Source organism: Hypanus sabinus, chromosome 30, assembly GCF_030144855.1.
Source record: "Hypanus sabinus isolate sHypSab1 chromosome 30, sHypSab1.hap1, whole genome shotgun sequence".
Lineage (NCBI taxonomy): Eukaryota > Metazoa > Chordata > Chondrichthyes > Myliobatiformes > Dasyatidae > Hypanus > Hypanus sabinus.
In genome coordinates, this window is record NC_082735.1 from 35231004 (window position 1) to 35251724 (window position 20721).

The following is a 20721-nucleotide window of genomic DNA, read 5'->3' on the forward strand; positions in this document are numbered from 1 at the left end:
AATGTAGGCTAACCTGTAAATAACTCCTCCTAATCATTTTTCTTGTTCCTGTGTCATCTTATTGAAAATGGCCTTCCACCAATTCAAAGCCTTAATTTCCAATCTATCCTTGTCCTGTAAACATTAAAATCTTTTGAGTTATGGCCACCACTTCTGAAATGCTCTCTTACTGACACACTGTCCTGGCTTGTATTAGTACTTCTCCTTCTCTGGTTAGGCCATCGATGTATTAACTCAGAGTCCTCTGGAATGCTCTTCAAAATGCACATGTACTAAGAGAAGCCGATTTTGTATTTCTGCGGTTTGTTTTCATTATATACTACTTTTATCTCCCACTAATTGATTGAAGACCTATAGAATAAGCAAAGTGATCACCCTCCTTTTTCTTTCAACTCTGTGGCCATGTTGCCACATTTGAAGAACTTTTTTTAATGTTATTTATTCTTACTGCAGTAATAGTTTCCTTGAATAATAGAACATAGAACAGTACAGTACAGGAACAGGCTATTCGCACCAATCTGTTCTGCTAAACCAGCAAATCATGAACATCAAAACACAAATTCCTCCTAAAAGGCTTCCTTCCCCTTTATCCTTAAACTGTGACCCCTTATTCTGGACTTCCCCAACATCGGAAACAATTTTCCTGCATCTAGCCTGTCCAATCCCTTTAGAATTTTATACGTTTCAATAAGTTCCCCCCTCAATCTTCTAAATTCCAGTGAGTATAAGCTTAGTTGATCCAGTCTTTCTTCATATGAAAGTCCTGCCATCCCAGGAATCAATCTGGTGAACCTTCTGTGTACTCCCTCTATGGCAAGAATGTCTTTCCTCAGATTAGGGGACCAAAACTGCACACAATACTCTAGGTGCGGTCTCACCAAGGCCTTGTACAACTGTGGTAGAACCTCCCTGCTCCTGTACTCAAAACCTTTTGCTATGAATGCCAACATACCATTTGCCTTTTTCACTGCCTGCTGTACCTGCATGCCCACCTTCAGTGGCTGGTGTACAATGACACCCAGGTCTCGTTGCATCTCCCCTTTTCCTAATTGGCTGCCGTTCAGATAATAATCTGTTTTCCTGTTCTTGCAACCAAAGTGGATAACCTCACGTTTATCCATATTAAATTGCATCTGCCATGAATTTGCTCACTCACCTAACCTATCCAAGTCACCCTGCATCTTCTTAGCATCCTCCTCACAGCTAACACCGCTGCCCAGCTTTGTGTCATCTGCAAACTTGGAGATGCTGCATTTAATTCCCTCGTCTAAATCATTAATATATATTGTAAACAACTGGGGTCCCAGCACTGAGCCTTGCGGTACCCCACTAGTCACTACCTGCCATTCTGAAAAGGTCCCGTTTACTCCCACTCTTTGCTTCCTGTCTGCCAACCAATTCTCTATCCACATCAATACCATACCCGCAATACCGTGTGTTTTAAGTTTGCACACTAATCTCCTGTGTGGGACCTTGTCAAGAGCCTTCTGAAAATCTAAGTATACCACATCCACTGGCTCTCCCCTATCCACTCTACTAGTTACATCTTCAAAAAATTCAATAAGATTCGTCAGACATGATTTTCCTTTCACAAATCCATGCTGACTTTGTCCGATGATTTCACCTCTTTCCAAATGTGCTGTTATCACAACTTTGATAACCGACTCTAGCATTTTCCCCACCACCGATGTCAGGCTAACTGGTTTATAATTCCCCGGTTTTTCTCTTCCTCCTTTTTTTAAAAAGTGGGGTTACATTAGCCACCCTCCAATCCTCAGGAACTAATCCAGAATCTAAAGAGATCTTGTAAACTTCTATCGGATCTCTCCTCAGCCTTCGGCACTCCAGAGAAAACAACCCAAGCTTTTCCAACCTCTCATAATAGCACATGCCCACTAAACCAGGTAGCACCTTCTCCAAAGCCTCAACGTCGTTCCTATAGTGGGGCAACTAGAACTGGATCCAATACTGTTGCCTAACCAGACTTTTGTAAAGTTGCAACATAATATTATAATCCTATCTGTTACCAACCCACCATTACCACAACGTTTGGTTGCCAGTTTTTTTCCCATCATTTAGCCATGTTTCTATAAAAATGATAATGTCATATTTCCTCTGTGTTAAGCAGTAATCACATTTCATTTGCCCATCGGACTGCTCAGCTCCCCAGGTAAGTTATTTTCCTGAGTCATGCAGATGTTGCTACATAAATGAGGTGACAAACACAACTAAGTGAGGTGGCTAGGATTTGGCAGTAAATCTATTTGGTCAGATTTAACAGTATTAGAAATAACAGTTACAATATCTAAAAAAACATTAAATTAGTTTGCTGGTATTTTAAAAAGGTCTTTGGTAGTAACAGGGAATTTTAGCAGATCACAGTTTATTCACTGAAGGAATTGTCAAAATAAATCACTCCTTGCATGGACAATACAAAGAGATTCTTATACATGTATTAATTGATTTTTTTCTAAAATGCAGGTGTGTTTCAGAAAGATCCTCCTGGCAAAAAAGTCCTTTGAGATTCTAGAGTACAGAACCTCCTGTGTTGCTCTTTTCTAATTTTTACAGTGCTGTGCTTTATTTAATATGATCTAATAGCTGGAGGCAAATAAACTGATGCTTCTTAAAAAAAGATGGGGCTTGCTGACTAGAAGTTAGAGGCAAAAAATTACAATTAAAACTAGCTCAAGTTGCAGCACCTAAAAAAAAAAATGGAATGGCTGACAACTGGAAATGTCAATTTTGTTAAACTGTTTACATGTATATGGCTGAATGGCAATAAACTTAAATTTATATTAACACTGGTCAGCATGTCAACTGTTGAAATAAAAGTAAAAATAACAATTATGTGGGAACTGAACTGAACACCATGGTAAAACCATTAATCTTACTATCAAAATCACATTATACAAACTGGAAACCATTTCACATCTGTGAGATGTGTCCTCAAATCCATGACAGAAATGTTTGTGAGGATTTCTAATGAATTGTAGTCTGTTGTCTTTGCATTAGAGAAAGAAATCCACTGAATCTTATCTTGATTGGTCAGGGCATGAAGGGATACTGGAAGGAGATGGGGGTTGAGAGGAAAAATGGTTCAGCCATGATGAAATGGCGGGGCCCATTCAATAGGCCAAATGGCCTAATTATGCTCCTATATCTTTATGGTCTTGTGCAGTGATTAATATTGGGCATAGCACAAATCTTGCCATTATCAAAAAGAGTAAACTACGGTGTCATGACGAGAAGCACTCTCTTACTAGGACTTCAGGGAATGATTGAAGTGAAAAAGGTAAGAAGAAAATCAGACTAAAGCTTCAAAAACATCAGCTGTTGGACTGGGATTACACTATCCAGTATGTTCTAAAATTACTGAAGACTTAATTTTGAAGGCAATTAACCATGGAGGAAAACAGAAAGCGATGTAGCTATATAATGGATAACATAGTATAAGTGATTGCAACACAAACACAGTGGATTCCAGTGGTCCTGATGGGACACATCCGGACCAATATATATTTTGGCCAGTTAAGTGGCTGTCCCAATTAGCCAAATCTTCATGGAAATAGCTATAAAGGTATAATAAAAGTTAAACTACTGTTTAACTGAGTAATAAATTATATATTTAAATGAAATACAAAATAAAATTAGAACACTAGCAATACTACCACAGTTATCGATGGAGGAATTCATCCAGCTGCTGTATTCTTTTGATTGACTGTAAATGAACAAAATCAGCAGGCACCTAGTGTGTCCATTTCCATGTTTCTACACTTAAAATATGAGCTCAATCTTCCTTGCCGTGTGCTTCCTCGAATTTAGTGTTTTGCTGACATTTCCATTGAGACAACTAAAATCTTTGTGATCAGCTTCTTAGCTAACTACTCTAACCTGTTTTTTTTTAACATTGGTCCACTGACGTACACATCTTGTCCATTTACAATGGAAAAAACCATTGATTGAGGTCCTCGTCAAAGTCTAGATCCTTACTTTCACACTTTCATTTTTGAGATGTTCCTTGTCCTTCGAGTAATGTCCATTCTTCTCACAGTTTATCTTGCAGGTTAGCCCCCTGCTCTACTCACTTTACACTTATGACTTTGTGGCTAAGTACAGTTCTAATACCATATTCAAGTTTGCTGACAACACCACTGCCATAGGCTGAATCAAAGGTGGTGATGAATCAGCATATATGAGGAGATTGAAAATCTGGCTGAGTAGTGCCACAGCAACAAACTCTTACTTAATGTTAGTAAGATGAAGGAGCTGATTATTCACCTCAGGAGAAAGAACCTGGAGGTCCATGAGCTAGTCCTATTTGGAGGATCAGAGGTGGAGAGAGCCGGTAGCTTCAAATTTCTCAATTATATCATTTCAGAGGACCTGTCTTGGGCCCAGTGAGTGAAATTACAAAGAAAATGCGGTAGCGCCTCTACTTCCTCAGAAGTCTGTGAAGATTTGGCAAGAGATAAAACTTGGACTTACTTTCAAGGACTCTTCATCTCATGTTCTTAATTTTTATTCTTATTTATTTATTATTATTTTCTTTTTGTACTTGCACAGTTTTGTTTTGCACACTGGTTGTCTGCCTTGTTGGTGCAGTCTTTCATTAGTTCTGTTATGGTTATTTAATTTATCAAGTAATCCTGCAAGAAAATTATTCTCAGGGTTGTATATAGTAACATATACTTTGATATTAAACTCATTTCCCTCTGCTAGCTAACGATGAGTGGTGTCAGGCAGATGGCTTTTGTTTGGTCTAGTAGGGTAATTTTTTTTGGCTAGTGTTAAATCTTTTTGTGGTATCTTGGCATGATGTCAAAATAAAATTTAAAAAACAATACTGTATTATCGAAAATCACTGCTGTTTGTATTGGCACCCATCAGCCAAGCAGATAACGTAATGCAAGCTCTTGCAACTGACGTTATTTTAAAAACTCTTCACTATATGCATGATGTAGTCCAGCAGCTATGTAAGTGCACGCAACTGATGTTAGAAACTGTGGCAACAGTCTCCTGTCCCAATTAAGCGGCAGAGTGTCTTAGATAAACCAAGGGAATGAATATTAGCTATTTTCTTAGTTTTTATTCTTTAAGAGTTGTCCCAAATAAGTGGCTGCTCTGATTACCAGGTGGCCCAGTTAACTGGAATTCGCTGTACTAGTAGTAATCCTACATGTGAATTACATTAACATTGTAAATCATGTCTCCTGATGTTAAAATTATATTTTGGTGTACCTTGTTTATGTATTTCAGTAACATTTTAAAAACCCTGCTTAGGATGGTGGGATGTCTTGTATTCAGTTAGTGAGCCTTTTGGAAAAATAATGCTGAGGTTGTGTACATAGGGTCATTGTCCATTTAGAAATCTGATGGTAGAGGGGGAAGAAGCTGTTCCTGAAACTTGTGAGTGTGTGTCTCCAGGCTCCTGTGCCACCTCTGTGGTAATAGCAATGAAATGAGGGCATGTCATGTGGGATGGAGGTACTTGATGATGGATGCAACCTTTTAGAGGCATCACCTTTTGAAGCTGTCAGATGCTGAGAAGGATTTTGTCTGTGATGGAGTTGACTGAGCTCACAATTTTCTGTAGCTGTTTTCTGATCTTGTGCAGTGGCTTCTCCATGCTGGACAGTGATGCAGCCAGTTAGAATGCTTACCAATGTACATCTGTAGAAATTTGTGAGTGTCTTTGGTGACATACCAATTCTCCTCAAGTTCCTAATGAAATACATTCGCTGTTTGGCCCAGGATAGATCCTCCAAGATGTTGACACCCAGACACAAGAGCATTTGGGAGACTGGTGGGATGAATTTTTGGATGCTGTGGGGCCCCAGGTGTTTTCTGTTGTGTGAGAACTCTGTTTACAGCTGCATTTCCAACTTTGGAATGAAATCCTGTTGTACCTTAAAGATGATCTGCATTTGCCTCTTCCTTGTACAAGGACACCAGATACCAGTACTCCAAAAGCCCACCATTTACAAACAATTTTCTTGTCTTTTTCCCTGAAGACGTAACACTTTTCTATATTTCATCTGCCATGTCTCCCTGCTACACTTGGCTTATCTATATACTGGGAGCCTGTACCATCAAATTGCGAACTGCCGGAAGACAGTTGTGGGAAAGATCGCTTGGGGTCTTGCACTATATATGCTGTTTTTTTGCATGACTTTTTTTGCTCACTGTTTTGAATGTGCTCTCTGTTTTGCACCTTGGTCCCAGAGGAATGCTGTTTCACTTGGATGTATTCATGTATGTTTGAATGATTAAACTAGATTTGAAGCCTTTCTGCATCCTCCTTACAACTAGCATTGGCACCCACTTAGTATCATCAGCAAACTTGACCACATTACACACGTTCCACCAAAAAGCACTGATATAGATTGTGAACGATTGAAGTCCCAATGCCACCGTTTGTGACATCTTCTAGTTATAGGTTTTCAACATGAAAGTGAACATTTTATGGTTAGACATGAAATTCTGCAGATGCTGGAAATCTTGAGCAACACAAAAAATGCTGGAGGAACTCAGCAATTTGGGCAGCATACATTGAGGGGAATAAGCAGTCAACTTTTTGGGCCAACACCCTTCAGAAATGGAAAGGAAGGGGACAGGAGTCAGATTAAGAAGGTGGAGGAGTAAAACCTAGCAGGTGATAGGTGAAACCAGGTGAGGGGGAAGCTGGAGGGTAGGTGGGAGGGTGATGGGTATAAGAGGTAAAGGGCTGAAGAAGGAATCTGATAGGACAGTGAAACATGAATCAGATTCTAGATACCTACATCTATTGTGAGATTAATTTACAGTGCAATACCTAAAAGATTACTATGAGTTAATAAGAAATAATGTGCAAAAAAGAGCAAAATAATGAGTTGGGTCCATGAGCCATTCAGAAATCTGATAGCAGAAGGCAAGAAGCTTTTTTCTAAAATGTTGAGTGTGTATCTTCAGGCTCCTGTACCTAACTCCCTCATGGTAGCAATGAGAGGAGGGCATGTTCTGGGTGGTGAGGGATCTTAATGATGGATGCCACCTTCTTGAGGCATGCCTTTTGAAGATACCTTTGAAGGTGTAAAGGCTAGTGGCCATGATGAAGCTGGTTGAGTTTACAACTATCTACAGCTTTTTCCCAATCCCGTGAATTGGTGTCTTCACAGCAGACAGTGATGCAACCAGTCAGAATGCTGTCTATTATACATCTATAAAATTCTTTAGAGTCTTTGATGACTGACCAAATCTCCTCATATTCCTAAATGATTCTTCAAAGATACTGGCATTCAGGAATTTGAAGCTGCTCACCCTTTCCACTGCAGACCCCTTGATGAAGACTAATGTGTGTTCTCTTAACTCCCCTTTGCTGAAGTCCACAATGAATTACTTGGTCATAATGGCATTGAATGCTAAATTGTTGTTGCAACACCACTCAACCAGTTGATCTGTCTCACTCCTGTAAACCTCATTGTCAACAACTGGGTCTACCAACAGTTGATTTGTAAATTAACTGTGGTGTTTGAGCTGTGCCTAGCTACACAGTCGTGAATGTAGAGAATAGAACAACAGGCTAAACATACATTCTTGATGCTTCTATGTTGATTGTCAACAAAGAGAAGATGTTATTTCTGTTGTGGTGGTCCAATGCCATTTGGAGAGTCGGTGAAATTGTATCTGCTGTAGACCTCTTGTGCAAGTAGGCAAATTGATGTGGGTCCAGGTCTTTGTTTGGCAGAAGTTAATTCTAGTCATGACTAACCTCCCAAAGCGCTTCATCGTGGTGTGTTATTGGGAAATAGTCATTCAGGGAGCTCCACACACAAAATGCTGCTGGAACACAGCAGGCCAGGCAGCATCTATAGGGAGAAGCGCTGTTGACATTTCGGGCCGAGACCCTTCGTCAGGACTAACCGAAAGGAAAGATAGTAAGAGATTTGAAAGTAGTGGGGGGAGGGAGAAATGCGAAATGATAAGAGAAGACCGGAAGGGGTGGGATGAAGCTATGAGCTGGAAAGGTGATTGGCAAAAGTGATACAGAGCTGGAGAAGGGAAAGGATCATGGGGCGGGAGGCCTCAGGAGAAAGAAAGGAGGGAGGGGGAGCACCAGAGGGAGATGGAGAACAGGCAAACAACTGTAACCCCCGGGTCACCTCAGGCTCGCTCAGCTCGTTCTCGTCTAGGGGGAGCAGCCTTCGGCCCTGCCAAACTGGGTAATCAGCTGGTGTGGATGCTGTGTGATGTCCCCGCCTCACCCAAAAACAGACAGTACACCATAAGCGATTAAATAAGTACAATTTATAAAGGTTACTATAACTAAGTGATTAATAACGATACAGTATATATGAAGAGAAAAAATAAAGAAAAGGCACCAAACTTATCAAAGTCCAAACCACTTCGTGCACAACAGTTGGAGCTCAATTACTGAAGCCTTCTGGCCACCATTTGATCCCCTCCAAACTCCTCGACTTGCAGCTCAGGATCCTCCGTGGTCAACCAAGCACATCTAGCTTCATCCCCCCTCCTCGGAGTACCTCCTGGCCTCGGACCCCCGCTTGGGGTCCGTTCCTCGCCCAGCTTACAGCATTGCGTCCTCTCTCTCAACCCCCTCACGCCGATCTGCCCTTATAGACTCAGAAGAAAGAACATTAATCCCAATTTGGTTTACAAAGGAATACCATTCTCGTTATCAGTAAATCTTAACCCAAACAAGCTTCCAGCACTCTCTCGCAACAAAGAAACATTCCTGCTTTTAACAAAAGAAAGAAGCCCTTTCCCAACAGTAACAAAGAAAAAAGAAGAAACCCCCTTTACACTCTCCCCCCACCAAATAAAAGTCATGTCCTCATGACTATTAAATAACTCGCCACCTTTCCTGCCAGCACACCGTAACCCAAGCACAAACAGTGACATCTCCTCCCCACACAGTAAACCTCACGCCCTGTTCCTCAGGCGCTACTTAGGCCAACTATCTGGGAGTTCCCTACACCTTCTGAGACCTCCGTACCCCCTCACCTAAACCCTTCAGGCTCGGACACAACTGGGGATACCTTGGGCCCACTACCAACTCCTCTCTCAACCTCTCACTCATGCCCCACACTGCACACAGCTAACCCTCCCCGCTACACCTGACTCAATGGGAGAAGGGCCAATGGTCTCTACCTCAATCGAGGGAAAGTCAGCAAAAGGCAGCATGTATCACACATCCAGCGAATCTGTATTCTTCCTCATTTCTGCGATTGGTAGCTGCTGTTTGATCTCCAAACGGAAACACGTGGCCTGCACTGCTCCTGCAGTCTCTTCAGCCTCCTGTTCAGTATTCACTGCACTTCTCTCCAGCTTTTTCTTCCTCATGACTTCTTCCAGATCAACTTTCAGGTTTTGCACTTCATTTGAACTGTCGATGGTCATCTTCAGGTTCCCTTCAAGCTTCCGCTTCTCTCTTCTGAGATTTGTCTGTAATTTCTTCACCTCCGCAAACTCCCCTCTCCAGGTTCTCAGTTTGCTATTGCCCCCAGTCAGACAACTTTCTTCATTCTCTCCAACTTGTAAGTCTTCCGAATGGTTCCAGATCACTTTCTCCAGTCTCTCCGTCTTCATTTCAAACTTGATTCTGTAGAGACAGTCATTCACGAGCTGCGACCTTCGCCAGCCCTGGCACGTGCCGCTCCTGCAACGACCTCACTTCATATTCTCCTGAGGCAAGTCCAAATACCAAGAGATCATCCACATACACCAAAACTCCAAACGCCTCCACATCCACTATGGTCTTCCACCTGCCCCGCAGGAAGGTTGCAAGGGCTCCAGATATGCCCTGTGGCATCTTTTCGGACCGGAAGACTCCTAGGGAATTTATAACGGCTGTCTTCTCTTTGTCGGCCTCACTCATCGGGATCTGGCAACATCCACTCCTCAGATCCAGCACCTTAAACCACTTCACACCACTCAGACAGGCCATCGCCTCTTCGGCCCTCAGGGCCATATTCTGGTCACTGACAGTGCGCCTCTTCAGCGCAATATAATCCACACACACGCTGCCTATGTCTTCCACGGCTGTAGGGGCCAGTTGCCGCAAACTCTCTCTCTCCGAGGTGTCTTCAGCAGTCAATTCCCCTCCCTCGTGGTATTTCGCAGAGTCCACTAAGAGGGTCTCATCCTCAGATACTTCCGCCAGGCCGTACCACCACTGGCTCTTGTTTGAATTCGGTATCGACCCAATGCTGCTACACACGTCCGCACAAGCAGCTCGAAACTCTGGGTGCATTGACAATGCCTCCAAACAGCGCTCACCCGCCTCCTCCGGGCAGGCCCCCAAGCACACCAGCAGGATATTGGTTCTTTCTAGACCAGAAACGCTGCCCGTCTCAACAGGGTCCAGACACATAAGCATTAACGATTCATGAACCTCAGTCTCCTCCACATTTGCCTCTAAGAACTCCATTTTCACTGACCAACAACCGTCGTCTGGATAATCACCGGCACTGGTACCCCGAATCTCCAGTGTCCTCAATGTCGTCAAGGGTAAATGCTTCCAATAACGGTTATAAAACAAACTGTACAGCAACTTAACCGGTGCCCCGGTGCCGAGGATGGCTTTAACTTGACTTCCATCCATCCGTAACAACACCTGTGCGCTTGGTCCCTCTAAGCCTTCAGGAATAGGGTCTGCTCCTTTCAGGAGTTCGTTGGTACATTGCTGGGAACGTGCTCCCCCAGAGACCCTAAGCCGTTCCCCCACTGGGCCTCCTCTAAGTTTCCTGACACCTCTTGAATCAAAGGAACAACTGATCCCCTTGACAGATCCCCTTGGCACCACAAGCAATTTATCTGCCCCCCTAGGCAAAAGGGATACCCTAAAAACTTTCCACCAATCTCCTGCCACGGATATAAGCCCCCCAGCTGCGGTATTTGACCCAGTCGAACCACATGCATTTTCCCACACTTTCCCAGAACTGGCAGCGGTAACTTCGAGGTAATTGCACCCGACAGTTCTAACAACGTCCCCAGCCTGCCTACTCAAACTTTCAACCCGTCCCTGTCGCTTTCCCTCAGCCAAGCACTGCCACTCACCCAACAACTGAGAGGTCTGCTCCGCCCACGCCTCCGCCCCTTTAGGGCTGGACATTATTCCAACAACCGGGCGGAGCTCACCACTGCTGAAACATCCCAACCTGTCACTCCTCACTCTCCAAACAGTACGGACAATCCATGGTCCCACCACCATTTCGTCAGCACTAGTCAGAACTCGAACAACGACCTCCAGGCTACCAACAGCAGCCACCCCACCCAACACACACGCAGTGATAACCAGCAATTGCACACCCACAAAGGCACACCAGCTCTTCGCCGCAGACACAATCCAAAGAGGGTGTTCACACAGCTTCCACAGAAATCAATCCCGGACTAGCAACTCACTATGTAACCCCCTGGGTCACCTCAGGCTCGCTCAGCTCGTTCTCGTCTAGGGGGAGCAGCCTTCGGCCCCGCCAAACTGGGTAATCAGCTGGTGTGGATGCTGTGTGATGTCCCTGCCTCACCCAAAAACAGACAGTACACCATAAGCGATTAAATGAGTACAATTTATAAAGGTTACTATAACTAAGTGATTAATAACGATACAGTATATATGAAGAGAAAAAATAAAGAAAAGGCACCAAACTTATCAAAGTCCAAACCACTTCGTGCACAACAGTTGGAGCTCAATTACTGAAGCCTTCTGGCCACCATTCGATCCCCTCGGAACTCCTCGACTCGCAGCTCAGGACCCTCCGAGTGGTCAACCAAGCACATCTAGCTTCATCCCCCCTCCTCGGAGTACCTCCTGGTCTCGGACCCCCGCTTGGGGCCCGTTCCTCGCCCAGCTTACAGCATTGCGTCCTCTCTCTCAACCCCCTTGCACCAATCTGCCCAAAAGCCCGTCAACAAAAGCTTACAGACTCAGAAGAAAGAACATTAATCCCAATTTGGTTTACAAAGGAATACCATTCTCGTTATCAGTAAATTTTAACCCAAACATGCTTCCAGCACTCTCGCAACAAAGAAACATTCCTGCTTTTAACAAAAGAAAGAAGCCCTTTCCCAACAGTAACAAAGAAAAAAGAAGAAACCCCCTTTACACAACTAAATATGTGAGGGATGGGGTAAGAAGGGGAGGAGGAGCATTAACGGAAGTTAGAGAAGTCAATGTTCATGCTGTCAGGTTGGAGGCTACCCAGCCAGTATATAAGGTGTTGTTCCTCCAACATGAGTTTGGATTCATTTTGACAATAGAGGAGGCCATGGATAGACATATCAGAATGGGAATGGAACATGGAATTAAAATGTGTGGCCATTGGGAGATCCTGCTTTTTCTGGCAGACCAAGCATAGGTGTTCAGCGAATCGGTCTCCCAGTCTGCGTCGGGTCTCACCAATATATAAAAGGCCACACCGGGAGCACCGGACGCAGTATACCACACCAGCCGACTCACAGGTGAAGTGTCGCCTCACCTGGAAGGACTGTCTGGGGCCCTGAATGGTGGTGAGGGAGGAAGTGTAAGACCAATATATAAAAGGCCAAATTTATTCAGGCAGCTCACCCTGTCCTTGGGCATCGTTATGAATGATGCCTTTTTGAAACAGGTTGGGACCTCACACTGCAGCAGTGTGATTGAAAATGTCCTTCGATACTCTAGCTAGTTCATTGGCACAGGTTTTCAATGACCTACCAGGTACACTTTTGGGGCTTGATTCTTTTTGAGGGTTTGCCCTCTTGACAGATTTGCTGATATCAGCCTTTGAAACAGTTATCAAGTTGCCTGGAATAAAGAGCAGGAGGTGGAGGAACAGGGGGAGATGATGGGGTGGTCATGAGAGCAAAGAGAAGAATCTTTTATTCTTACTCTTTTCTTTCTTAGTGTATGTTGCGTAACATTGCAAACTGCATGTCCTTTTTGCAACACTAATGAGGTCTGAATGTAGAAATGCAGGTTATTTTAGGGTATCCTTTTTATGGAATAGCAAAATGAAATTGTACACGTACAAAATTCCATTGGCTGCTGAATCTCCATGCTGTGCTTCAATCAGCCTTGAAATAGATTATAGTGAAATCAGCCAGGCTTCCAGCACTTGGTTGCTGTCCAGTGACCTTTCTGAAAAGAACATGTTAAACGTTGGCTGAGAATAGATCTAGCTATTTTTCCATGTTGAATAGTCCAGACCTTTATAAGCTTGATGTCCAAGAGGCACAGTTAGTTGCCTGGTTAAATTTCCTCTGCACTTCTCTGCAGTTGCACCATAACCCTGGATGGGGCCTCTCCCTGAACCAGTGGCGTATGTTGATGTCTGCAGCAGCTAATTGTGATGAAGTGACACCTTTTGCAATGATCCTAAATTAAAATTTGGACTGAAATCTTGGAAATATCTTGGGGCACATTAACTGGGGCTTTGAAGCTGCATGTATCCAAAATTGAATGAGTTTAACAACTATAATTGGGTATGTACTCTACAGTTGGAATGTCTTTTTGCCCAGTGTTTGGAATACAGAGGCATTTCTCTTTGGCCCCTGTTGCAAACTTCATTCACTTGCCTCTAGATCTGCTCCTCACCCTGGCCACTATTTGCAACTGTTGTATATGACCCCAAGATGAATTTGCAGTGCATCTCCATAGCAACATTAAAACTATCAATATCTTTGTTAACTCTGTCCTTGACTATCCTATGTATTTGCACTTGTTTGAGCTTCCTCCCTCATCCACTCTTGGTGGCCAAATCTTGTGTCCTAATTTGCAATTTGTCATGTACTTAGTGATGTGAATTTGTTCCAGGATTACTTAGTTTTAAATTGTCATTCTTGCTTTCAGTTCCTCCACAACCTAGTTCTGACCTTCTTTACCTCTTGTTATTACAGATATCTGTATCTTTTGAAATCTAGCCCCTTAAGGAACCCTGGTTTTAATTCATTTACCTGCTTTCTATAATCAAAGTCCTCTACTCTGGACTTCACTTAATCCCTCCGTTTTATTTAAAAATTATTCATTTCAATTGCATAAAATCTGACTGTTCAGACATGTAGTTATTTGTTGTAATATCTCAGGTGGCATGGTAACTTAGTGGTAGGCACAGTGCTTTACAGAACCAGCGACCCTGGTTCAATTCCCACCACCTGTAAGGAGTTTGTAAATTCTCCCATGACTGTGTGGGTTTTGTCCGGGTGCTCCAGTTACTCCCTCAGTCCAGAGCCATACTGTTTAGTATGTTAGTTGGTCATTGTAAATTGTTCCTTGATTAGGATCGGATTAAATTGGGGAATGCTGGGTGGTGCGACTCAAAGAGCCAGAAGGGTCTATTCTCTGCTATATCTTAATAAATAAATAAAGTTAAGTATCTCCTGATATAAAATAAGGCAACCTGTTGGGAATATTCTGCTCAGGCAGCAGTTGCAGAGAGAAAAAATGGAAGTTAAAGGCTTCCAGTTAATAACTTATGATTAGATCTGCTCTAATGAGCAGTCCATGATTCTAAAGTTTTGAAGTGTATTTTTTAAACTTTATTTCAGATTTCCATCGGCATCATTATGCATTTCTAACTTCTGAAGTGGCTCTGTCAAAATTTGGTTTGCTATGTCTATGAAGTGCCTGGATGCTATTTTATTGCTTGGATTGAATAGTTCACTCCCTATGAGGGAAAATCACAGAGACTTGGCTTTACAGTATCATAATTTTTTTCCCTGAACTTGGCTTTTCCAGCAATCGTTAATTTATTCTAAAATTCTATCTCTCATCCATACTTTATACATAGGAATTTCTTAATGTAACCTACTGTCATTCTAGCCAGCAGGAGTGAAATCAAATATGAAGGCATATGAAGTTCAAATATGAATTTTTAAATGAATCCAATTTCTTTCTGCAGATTCTGTTATACCAAGAGTAACGTGCTGTGAAACGGAGTGGCAAACACCTGTGATTTCACAAAAATATCAACGCAAGACTGAAAGAAGGCCCAGTACAGCTGATAGTGGAGACACTGCTTTAGGCACATCTTGTTCTGAGAGCACTGATGGTAAGTTAAACGAAATATGTGGGGTGAATGCAAGTTTAGTCTTTTTATTAAACCACTGCCAATGTCTTAACTTCCTTCTGATCATAGTGTATGACACAACTAAAGTGGTTAACATAGAGTCAATTGCTACTTTAGTGGTGGCTAGATGTTAGGTCAAAAAGATGCTTTATCAGTAAGTCCAATATTGAGAGTAGACTGAATGGGATTCATTGATTGTGCCTCTGTGAGTAGGATGCTGTGGTCATTCACCATTTCAGCTTACCAATAGTACATTGCATATTATGTAACAAATGCAACTAAATGAAATGCCTAAAATACATCGGTTCAAATAAAGGGTCCTGGACCTTAAGCATCAACTCTGATTCTCTTTCTACAAACGCTGCCTGACCTTCTGAGTATTTCTTGCCTTTTCCATTTTTAGTTCAGGCTTCAAACATCCTGAAGTTTTTTTGACTTTGGTCACACTTTATATTATATCCCATTTGGTTGTTCTGTGGGTGTACTGTTACAGATCTGTTTACAAATGTAACCCTCAGGTTCTGTTGGCTGCATAAGTCTAGGGAAGACCATCTCTGGCCCCACCAAATGTGTGACACTGAGGTGCAAATTTTCCTGTTTGTGTGGATGCTGCTTGGTTTGTTGCCTTGTTTCAGTACCATGAAATAACAAGACAATGCACCTTATGCAATTAAACAGCTTGGCTTTATCATTCTTAATTTGACTAAAAAGTTAGCGAAGTAAAAAAAAAGAAAAGGGCCCATTTTAATGAAACAGTCTAATGTGCACAAGTTGGAACTCACAGTTTTCCTTTTTGCCGATTCTCCATCGAATTCCCTGGGCTTCGTCAACTCCTGGCCCCACACCAAGTCCACACCTTTCCGGTGTCCACAACCTCTCCTATTTGGCATTTTCTCTCTTCATCTTCTGCCGAACAATTGACCCAGATTGAAAACACAGCTTGAAAACACACTCCCCTCATTGGATAGCTCACATTCCAAAGCACCCGCATTAGGGTTAGGGCCTAACCCTAACCCTAACCCCTGCCAGCCAAACATATACATCCACCAGCCCTACACTCAAACCTAATCCTAAAGTCCAAAAGGGGCACACACCCCCACAAACCCTAGGCAACTTCCAAAAGGGGCACAGACCCCCACAAACCCTAGGCACTCCCCGATTAACCCTTGCTAAACCCCTACAAACCGGATACCCTATGTCGAGAGGGGCAAGATTCAACAAAGGCAATTGTGGGACCTGGTTAATGAAGGCGTGGGCCAGATCAAAGTGGCAGGGTCATGTGAAGCGGAATCTCAAGTGAGGAGATCAAGAATCACAAGAGGGCATTTTAGCCCACTGCCCGCATAATTTCAACCTAACCCTAACCCTAACCCGAACCGGAACCCGAACCCTAACCCAAACCCTACTTCTACAGAAAGACCATTACATCAGCAGTGATATCTTTCCCAGGGTGTTACATAAATATATAATTTTGTATTAAAATATGGTTTTACAATAAAGATGGATTAGTCACTGGCTGATTTGAGAAGGATTCCCAAATATTGAGAATGTTTCCTTGTCCATTTGTTCCTTCACATAACCTCTCTCTTGGTACTTATCCCTACAAGTGGCAACAGTACAACACCTGCGCATTCACCTCCTCCCTTGCCTCCAATCAGGGTTTTACCTACTGTTTGGCTGATATAATCGCTGGGCCAGATTGAAAAGGTTATATGTCGGGTCCAGAGGCGAAGGCTGCACTGGTGTTCAGCTCATTGTTCCATGAAGTTTACTTGTCCCTTTACTGATCTGAGGCTCTGACCTGCAACTAACGGGTTCCTGCATTGGCCTTGTGGCTGTGGACTCACTTTCATCAACTTCAGTTCTGAATGTTATTTGCTTGCTTTTATTGTTTGCAAGATTTGTTTTTTTTCTGCACATTGGTTGTATGATTGTCTTTTTTTTTAAGTGGGTTCTATTGTGTTTCTTTGTGGCTGCCTGTAGGGAGATGAATCAAGGTTGTATTTAGTATACATACTTTGATATTACTGTAAATGTGCTTTGAACTTTGAAATAATACTGCTGACTTGAAGTTTGTGGAAGCCCAAAAGTCATTTTAAATCACAAAGAATAAAGAACAGTATGTGATGATTTGAAAACTTGGAACAAAATGCTAAGGGTACACAGTTCTGTGCAGAGGAGTCTCTGGTGTCAAATGTTAAATGCTTTGTTGTATCTCACTGCTGTGAGACAAATGATTTGTGTTCTTTTCTAGATCTTGCTTTGAGTGAGTTTTGATATTCTGTACTTTATTGAAGTGCTGCAAGCTCAACATTGAAAATTCATAGAGATATATCTATATGATTGATTTAGGGGCTGTACTTTGCTGAAGTCCTAATACTGCATTCTCCAAGTCTGACATTTGCAATGCGTACTTGAAACTTGTGAAACTTGAGGAGCAGTTCTAATTATACCAACAACTTTTAATGCCAGTTTCCTTACTGTTAAAATGGAGTTAAGTATACTTGTCAACCTTAGTTTGATCCTGATGGAAATTTAGTTTCACTGGTGGTATTGATCAACAATCCTTTGTGCATCTGAGCAAAGCTGGAGTTTCAGTGAAAGCTGAGACTTGCAATTATGTCATTGATGATGCTGATACTGCATGGATGGATTTTATTTTAGACTTAAGTGCTGTATTTCAAAGATTTATCACTGTAAGCTTTATCAGGTAAGATTTAAGTCTGTTAGCACTTAGGGCTTTATTTCAAATTTTATAGATTTTTAACAAAACGTCCCTTTTTAAGTATGTTGTATGTGTAAAGTTCTGTTTCCTTTTAAAATTGTGTACTTTTGTGGGGATCTGTAAATGGTGTTTAGACATCAATGCTTCTCTATTGCTTTAGGAAAAAAAATCCAACAGATAATTTAGTAGTGGAGTAAAACTTTGATCTTCTGTTCCACTGTCATTCGGAAATCCTGAAGGATTAACACCTGACTCACTGGGTGCTGATGTTATGCATGCTGCCCTCAGTGCTCTGGTTCTCATGTTGTAGCACTAAAAAAAGTTATGTATTAGAAAACAAAGTATAATTTTTCATTAATCTGAACATCTTGCACAGCTAAAATATCAAACTTCCTAAATGAATGGAGTCTAAAAAAATTTAAGATTGCAGAGTGATTAATTGAAGGCTTATTCTCATACAACATTTCCCATCCAATTGAAATTGTTGGAAGGATGAATCTGTTCTTAATGAAATCAACAGGGGAAAGAGGAACAGTGTTGTAGGCAGATATCAGAGAGAAACAATAAAACTAAGATGAAAGGGGGCAGTTCTTGAAAAATAACTGGTAATTCTGAAAACTGTATTAAAGGCAAAAGAATAACCAGGGTAAACAGAAAGAGAAGTAGGGCCTATTAGTGGACATGGGCAATGTATGCATGGAGCCAGATTGTGTAAGTAAAACCCTAAGTGAGTATTTTTCATTGATTTTCACAAAGAGCATAGACTTTGCAGTTGGTGAATTCAGTGAACAGGCTGGTGAAAGTCCAGTGCAGATCTCCATAAATAGGAGGTAATTGATGTTTAGGATTTAAGGTTGATAAATCCTCTGGACTGCATGGGATTATCCCAGGCTGTGACATGAGGCAAAGAAAGTGTTGGTTGAGTCTCTGGTTTGAGGTTTTTTTAATCTTTGCTGGACAAAAACCTAATGATTGAAGGACGACGAAGTTGTCAAAGAAAAGTCTGATGACTATGAGCATAACATCAGATAATGGAGAAAGTTAGTGATACTTGGAAGCAATGTTCTTTCTAAGGTAGGTGTGTGTGTATCCATGTGCACATATCTTTTGCTACTAGTGCACAAAAGAATTTAAACTGCACAAAGGGTTGTCACCATCTACCTTGCTGGCATGTTAAGTATATTTCATGATCGTACACAATCACATTTCCTTTTCTGGTTTCTGATGTGGCCGATGTTGATAATGTGGATGATGTTGATAACATGGAATTTGTGATGATTTGTCTGCAGGTTTTAGAACTGGCTTATTTCCACTGCTTTTATTGAAGAAATTAATTGATTCACTATGTCTACTTCCAAAGAAGCAAAGAGTGTGAAGCGCAAAAGGACTAGTAGTTCAATTAAAGCAGATTGGCTTAATGACCATTTCGAACAACTTTAATAATATGTGAAAAGATTGATATTATGACATACAGTAAATGAGAAATAAGACTCACTGATGTGTGTTAATTTATTTCTTTTAAACAATGGACTTGGTAGTTTATTATCCTCAGAATAGCTTCAGGTTTACTTCCACTTAAAAATTCCTTGCGCACATGATGTCACTGGGCAAAAAATTGCACAGCATAAGATTTTTTTTACACACTGGCTATTACAAATTAGAGGGAATGTTGCTTGGAAAGCAGAGACTAGTTGGAGACAGCAAACGTTTCTTTGTCGAGGATAGATGCTGTCTGATCAATTTGATTGAATTCTTTGAAGAATTGACGGTATCAAAGAGGGCATAGCAGTCAGTCAAGTAAAAGTTTATTGTCACCTATATCAGAATCAGGTTTATTATCGCTGGCATGTGACGTGAAATTTGATAACTTAGCAGCAGCAGTTCAATGCAATACATAATATAGAAAAAATAGATGAAATAAAAATAATAGTAAGTAAATCAATTGCAGTATATAGAATAGATTTAAAAAGTGCAAGAAACAAATACTGTATATTAAAAGTGATATAAAATAAAGTGAGCATATATACGACCAATCAAAACAATGTCCTCTGGGCTACAGTGCATCTACAAAGCTTATATCACATCCAGCACATAAACAAAATATTACCTTAAATAAGTTAATAAAATGTAATTCAAAATGCAGGTAGTATGCAACAGGGGTAGACAGTGAAGGACTCACTGTCCTAGTGATGAGACCTCAATGGCAGCAGGGTATTCATTAATTCCATAGCCTGAGGGATGAAGCTGTTACCCAGTTTGACAGTGCTGGACCTGATACTTCTGTACCTCTTTCCTGATGGTAGTGGGTCAAAGAGATTGTGGGGTGGGTGGCAGGGATCCTCTGTAGATGTGATTTACATGACCTTTAGTAAAGCCTTTGAGAAGCTCCCTTTATGGAAGACTGGTTCAAAAGTTTAGAGCCCATGAGATCCAGAACAAATTGGTAAGTTGGATCTGAAATTGACTTGACGATAGTAAACTGAGAATGAAGGTAGATGCTTACTTTTCTGATTGGATACCTGTGACTAGTGTCTCAGTAGGATCAATTCTGGCACCCTTGCTGTTTGCTTTGTAAGTGAATAACTCGGATGCCCAGTCAAATTTATTGTTACTTTTCTATACAGTATACATGTATACTGTCAAGCGAGATAACATTTCTCTGGACCGGAGTGTGAAGCACAGTAGTACACATAACACCCATATAACACACAATAACTTATGAAAGTAAGGACGAAATCTGCAAATGAATTACACATAAACAAATTAAAGTGATAAATTCAGTATTGTTAGGTACAGAACAGATTGACCGGTGACACTTTGAATGTGATGCGGCAGGGAGTTCAGAATCCTAATGGCTCAAGGGAAGAAACTTTCTCATCTTGACCATTCTTGTTTTTAGGCAATGGAGTCTCCTACTTGCTGGTACAAGGTCAAAGATGATGCTGGATGGAT

The 20721-nt window shown here is 41.6% G+C and overlaps 2 protein-coding genes across 6 annotated transcripts in view; one reads left to right on the forward strand and one right to left on the reverse strand.

The window, feature by feature from the left end:
- Nucleotides 1-20721, forward strand: part of cep85 (centrosomal protein 85) — a 132714-nt gene that overhangs the window by 37816 nt on the left and 74177 nt on the right. For all 4 annotated transcript variants that reach the window (XR_009508713.1, XM_059954688.1, XM_059954690.1 and 1 more), the window contains one exon: nucleotides 14877-15026. Coding sequence is in view for 3 of the 4 variants with exons in the window: in XM_059954688.1 (XP_059810671.1) it covers nucleotides 14877-15026 (150 nt within the window). In the remaining variant the exon portion in view is untranslated. The remainder of the gene's footprint in view (nucleotides 1-14876; nucleotides 15027-20721) is intronic.
- The window catches only part of ubxn11 (UBX domain protein 11), a 187688-nt gene continuing 182875 nt past the window's right edge, over nucleotides 15909-20721 (reverse strand). The window contains exon 12 of one of the 2 annotated variants that reach the window (XM_059954703.1): nucleotides 15909-15950. In XM_059954703.1, coding sequence (XP_059810686.1) covers nucleotides 15924-15950 — 27 coding nt within the window. In that variant the 3' untranslated portion in view covers nucleotides 15909-15923. The remainder of the gene's footprint in view (nucleotides 15951-20721) is intronic. The other variant, XM_059954701.1, reaches the window with a different exon arrangement.